The sequence below is a fragment of the Natator depressus genome, chromosome 24 (assembly GCF_965152275.1).
Source record: "Natator depressus isolate rNatDep1 chromosome 24, rNatDep2.hap1, whole genome shotgun sequence".
NCBI lineage: Eukaryota > Metazoa > Chordata > Testudines > Cheloniidae > Natator > Natator depressus.
This window is the reverse complement of record NC_134257.1, coordinates 8887123-8893122: the sequence shown is the minus strand read 5'-3', so window position 1 is coordinate 8893122 and position 6000 is coordinate 8887123. Positions and strand designations below refer to the sequence as shown.

At 46.0% G+C, this 6000-nt stretch overlaps 1 protein-coding gene across 2 annotated transcripts in view; it reads right to left on the bottom strand.

Annotated features, from left to right (window-relative positions):
* Positions 1-217: 217 nt before the first annotated feature.
* SELENBP1 (selenium binding protein 1) overlaps positions 218-6000 on the bottom strand; it is a 48346-nt gene continuing 42563 nt past the window's right edge. For both annotated transcript variants that reach the window (XM_074938826.1, XM_074938827.1), the window contains 4 exons: positions 4265-4386; positions 2705-2797; positions 2156-2274; positions 218-1350 (listed from right to left, as the gene is read on the bottom strand). In XM_074938826.1, coding sequence (XP_074794927.1) covers positions 1188-1350; positions 2156-2274; positions 2705-2797; positions 4265-4386 — 497 coding nt within the window. In that variant the 3' untranslated portion in view covers positions 218-1187. The remainder of the gene's footprint in view (positions 1351-2155; positions 2275-2704; positions 2798-4264; positions 4387-6000) is intronic.

Genomic DNA, 6000 nt, shown 5'->3' with positions numbered 1-6000 from the left:
ACTGCAGTAACACAAATATACTTTGTTTTTTGGGAACAGGAAGACCTTGTACCAGCTGGTTTCCGGATTTTTTTTTTAAAGTGATTTTGGAAAGTCTCCCCCATAAGAGATTTTAGGCACACAGGTCTTCTTGATTTTCAGACACATGATTCACAATCACCATCTTACATTTTTCTGTTCCCTGAAAGACGCGGAAGAGTTAAAAATTATGACGTGCTTGTGCAAAGAACAATTTTATTATTTGTTTGTTAAAGCAGGTTAAGTGCTGCATTACTGCACAAGAACTGAAATACAATCCAGCTTCAGGAAACAGACACCAATTGCAGTCTACAATCAAATCCTGTTTATATAGTGCTGTGCAATAGGGCATTGACTAAGTGATTTAAGCTAAACAGAAACAAGTTCTCTGTTCTGGAATAAGGATGTCCCTACATGCAGTTATTCAGTTATTGTGCTTTAAATTTGCACCCCACCTTAATCCATTTAATGTTTGAGCACAGACAAGCCCTAAAGCTTGAATGATTAAAGTTTACAGTAAAGAGAAAAAACAATGTTCCCACCACTCTCTTGTATGGGATTAAAATGGGTAACTCTAGTCATCTCAAAGAGCTGTTGGATCCTTGTGGTGGCTCAGGGGCTTGTTGTATTTAGTCTTGACTACAGCTCTGGGCACGCAGATCACAGGTTCCTTATTATTAGACCCAGAGACTGGGGTGGAGAAGAATTTAATTCTAAGCCTAATTGTATACGCTCAAAATTGTAGCTTTACACCCTCCACTAACTCTGCCAATTTAGGAAGTCTAGCAGATGTTAAGGTCTGTAGCATTGTTAGGAGACATTGGCATGAAGGCAGCTGCCAGAATCTCTCTTTACAAATGATTATCAGGACTCCCACAACACAGGGAGTTGTACACCTTGAAGTTTATGACCATCAGTGAATAGACAGGCCACAGGAGAGGGCAGAGAAGTAAGACATCATGTTTCATGGCTAGACACACTCACTTGGCTGGCTCAGCCAGGAGTGTGCAAGCAGGTGCATGGCTTCTCTGGCTTAGCACCCATGGAAATCTAGACATCTGTAGTGGATAGAACCCCAGCAAATCACACCTACCTATGCCTTTTTCACACGTATAGTTAGGATGAGAGAGAGAGGGAGAGAGAGAGAGAGAGGCACCCACACACAAGAATTAGATCCAGATATCAGAGCTGCAGTCTCCACCAGGGTAGCGGATCTCATGAGCAAGGACGGGTCCATCAGGTTCTTTCCCAAAATCCACTAGGAAGTTTTTATTCACCTTCAGTCCACCTTTCTCAGTGTCCACATCAATCTGCAGCATGACAGAGCCTTCCCTGAACAAGGGACAAGAAAGCAGACATTGGGGGGAGGGGGAAAAAGAGGCTGTGTCCTGGTTTAAGAAATTCCTACACTTTGTTCTTCTCTTCCAGATTTTCTAGTTAACCAAAAGGTCTTTTAGACAGAGTGGAGACGAGCCCCCAGCTTTAACCTTTGGGCACACCAGTATTCAGGGGTGTTTGAAACACTGGGGTTTCGGTCTGGGACTCAGACTGTAGTGCCCATTGTGACAGGCAAAGGCTTCAAGTACACTGAACCGCCCAACAAAGGCCTGGGCGTCACACTCAGAAGCGTCCTATGGAGAGTTACACTGCTCCATTGAAAACCTTGACTTAGAGCTGCCAGTGAATGGGAAGTGACTACAACTAGATGTGCAGTTATGCATTAACTGCAGGTGATAGGCAAGCCGCACCATGCCCTCATGTGGTCATGTGGAAAATCATCTGCTTTATGTAATAAAAACCATGTATTTGCGGGTGCTTTGAAGCAATACAGGTTTCCTGTAGGCTAGGTCATCTTCAGAATACTAGTATCTAATGAATTCTTCCACACCCCCACCACTAGAGGAATGATTTCAATATCAGACATTGTTAAATTTTGCAGATGCTCAGAGGCTGTTGTGCCTATTAAGTGTGGGCTGATTCTTACTAGTGTGTGAAACCCTGATATGAGTTAGTAGTGTGCAATGAGCTAATAAAGCCAGTCCTCCTGCACACATCCATGTGCCCTTGGAGGTGGTGCAAACATCACCCACTGCCTATGGCTGGCCCTGGGATTTCCCATCCAAGAAAGGTTTCTTACTTGACAAGGTCTGGGTAAAATTGCTTGTCCCATGCACTGTAGAGGGAAGTGGAGACATACAGTCTCTTGCCATCCAAGCTCAGCTGGATCATCTGCGGTCCACCTTGCACCCTCTTCCCCTGGTGTTACAGGAAAACAAGACCTGGGTTTATAAGCTGCTAGTGGCATCACAAGGGAAGAAGAATGCAACAGGAGGGAGTACAGCAGCATGACAGGTTCTGCTCCTGGCAGAACATCTGACAACCAGCATTCCTGAATGCATGGGGTGGTGAACCCCTGCATTTGGGCAAGGAGCAGTTCTAACCGAGACTGACTGCTTGCCTGATACAGGCTCCTGGCTAACCTGTGCATACACAGACTGGGTTATGCCAGAAAGGGCCTGATTCCACAGCATCTACACAGGCAAGTCCTATTGTACTTGGATGGGAGTTTTGCCTCAGTAAGATGTGCAGAATCTGGCACTCATATAGGAGCTGGCATGCACCAAGAGACAGCTGCCAGTAGAAAAGTATTAATGGAGCTGTGGGGAAAACAGCCTGCATTGCTCACCTTGATCACAAAAGGCTCTGGCTGAGAGTTCAGCTCTTGGTCTTCCACCACAACAATTGGCCCACCTCTTGGAATCTTGCCTCCCAAGAACACCTGTAAGCCAGAGGATGTGCCACAAAGATTTCAGGGTGTCCGTGTTGTGACAGTGCATTCCATATGATTTTATGAAAATATGCTAGTGAGTGTGAATACAATGTAACTGGAATATGCTTCATGCAAAAGGTCTCTTCTAAGGTATCATTACAAAGCTTATAATCAACTGAGTGTGTTCATCCTATTTGTAGAAATGTATCATTCTTGTATCTGAAACTAGAAATATGAAATATAACTCTGAGGTCCTATTGTAATTATGCAAAGTATGGTCCATTAATGGTGGCTTGGAATCTTGATGGCTCCCATTAACCAGGACAATTGGTTGAAAATGGCTCTGTTTACTTGTAAGTCTTCCTGTATACCTGTGTGCTGGCAAGTGGGTAATGAAGTCTTACAGGGACATGTGATCATGTCACCTGAACTGGAATCCATCTTTAACCTGGTGCTTTTCCATTTAGAAAGAGGGGTGGGAACCCAGAGAGGGACAAAGGATTCCCGCCTTGTGCAAAAGATATATAAGGGGGTGGAACAGAACAAAGGGGGCTGCAGTCATGAGAAATCCCCTAGCTACCACCTGAGCTGGAACAAGGACTGTACCAGGGGAAAGGATTGGGCCCAGACTAGAAAGAGGCTAGTCTGTCAAAGAAGCTTACTGGAACATCTCTGAGGGTGAGATTTGTCTGCATTTAGTTTCCTACTGTATTAAGCTTAGACTTGCGTTTTTTATTTTATTTTGTTTGGTAATTTACTTTTGTTCTGTCTGTTATTACTTGGAACCACTTAAATCCTACTTTTTGTATTTAATACAATAATTTTTTACTTATTAATTAACCCAGAGTATGTATTAATACCTGGGGTGGGGGAGGGGAAACAGCTCTGCATATCTCTCTATCAGTGTTATAGAGGGCAAACAATTTATGAGTTTACCTGTATAAGCTTTATACAGGGTAAAATGGATTTATTTGGGGTTTGGACCACATTGGGAGCTGGGTATCTGAGTGCTGGAGACAGGAGCACTTCTTAAGCTGTTTTCAGTTACGCCTGCAGCTTGTTGGGGACGTGTTTCAGACTTGGATCTGTGTTTGCAGCAGGCAAACGTGTCTGGCTCAAACAAGGCAAGGTACTGAAGTCCCAAGCTGGCAGGGAAAACGGGCTCAGAGGTAGTCCCAGCACATCAGGTGGCAATCCCAAAGGGGTTTCTGTGACGCAACCCATCACACATGTATGAAAGGAACATGGCCATGAGGGTACAGAATTGACCATCTAACCCCTATGCAATAGAAAACTGTCCTTTTCTCCCCTAAAGAGATGGGGTTCCCCAGCTTCACAACCTAGTAATAGAAGCCTTTATGATTCTTCATGCATCTGAAGAAGTGGGTATTCACCCACGAAAGCTTATGCTCCAATATGTCTGTTAGTCTATAAGGTGCCACAGGACTCTTTGCCACTTTTATGATTCTGGCTTACCTGTCCCACCAGTTTGGGCTTCCGAGTGTCAGAGATATCGTACTGACGAATGTCTCCATGGAGCCAGTTGCTGAAATACAGGAACCTGTCATCCAGTGAGATCAGGATGTCAGTAATGAGACCTTGGAGAGAGCAGTCAAAGGTGGAGTCAGGAAACACACAGAGATCAGCAGACAATGACAAGGATCATATGGCCATAGATCTGTCTTTGTTAGAACCCCAGTCACAGAGCATCAGCGCAGATCCAGATCAAACAAACCTTGTTCAGATATGAAACCCAAGCCCAGTGCAAAAGGTGGTCTCAGCCATATCATTGTATTTATTCAGTTTCCTCTCCAGGTCTCTTTTCGGCCCTCATTAATTACCAGGATTCCAGCCAGGATCAACCCACTCCCTGGAGAACACAACTATTGTGAGTTCCTGTTGAAAGACACAGAGACTCCCAATTCTTTCTAGAGACCACTGTCTGTCAAGCTTCAAGCAGCCAACCTGGGAGGAGGAGCCAAACCCTGTCGCCTGCATGGTAGTTCTCAAGCAGGGCTGAGCAGAAGCCACTCTTCAACCTAGAACATTCCCAGTCAGCAGCTGGTGACAGAATATAGCAAGCTGCATATGGGCCCAGACCAGAGGTACTATGCTGGAGAATCCAAACCCAACCCTGTTCCAGGATCAGTGTGTTTAAGCTGCTTTGGGAAGGAATAGGAAGCCCTGTGCTGCTCTGAATCAAACCTTCAGGTTGAGACAAAAACAATGCAACCAGTTTGTCACAGGCTGGCCGGCCGTCTGTGAGAGTCAGGCCCAGCCTCATCTATGACTCATTGGCTCCCTTTCCATCTGATCCTGGTCAGCTAGAGATCTTGTGGCTATTTAATTATTATGCCCAGCTGGGAGGGGGTCCTAGGATGCCTAAAAAGGGTAAGAGCTCTAGTAGTGAGAGAAGCTGCAGAAGGGTTCTTAGCTGTTCTGGGAGGTGCTGGAGAAAGGTAACTTCCAGACAAATGGCCTGGAGGAGGGCTAAAGAAGGACAAGAAGGAGATGGCCTCCAGTCCTGAAGCAGGAGGGAGAGAGAGAGAAAAAGGGGGAAAGCCCCTGGGAGCTGTAGCCCAGGATGGGCTGAGGATGGCCTTGTTTTGAGGTATTGCTTAAGTTTTATGTAAGGAGAATAAAATTGTGCCTGGAAAAGACTCAATGTGGCAGTGAGTCCTTCATGGGCTGGGGAGACATGCCGGCAGCATATAGCTTCCAGCTACTGCTTTACAGCCACAATTTCCACTATTGGAGGCAGGGACAGGGGGAGAAAACTGCAAGAGGAGATGTTATGGTCATTAAATTGGAGAGGTGGGGGAACCGGAGGCATGGATTTAAAGGAAAGGGTCCAACTGGAAATGAGCTCTCCCCTGACCAACCAATGACTGGGATCTCAATTGAGAGGCCCTCAAGTCCCTTTGGATACAGAAAGGGGTCTCCCAAATATAGGACTAGTTGGCATTCACCATCCCAGAAATCTGCTCCAGGGGAACCAGCTACCTGAGGGAGAATGTGACAACTATTGTGTGATGGTGATAACAGGCAGATACATGGTGTCACAGGCGCTGACTTTCCAAAGTACCAGGGGGTGCTCGACCCCCGGCTCTGCACCAGGTCCCACCCCCACTCCACCCCTTCCCTCAAGGTCCTGCCCCAGCCCTTCAGCCCCGCCTCTTCCCACCCTCTCCCCCGAGCACAATGTGTCTTTG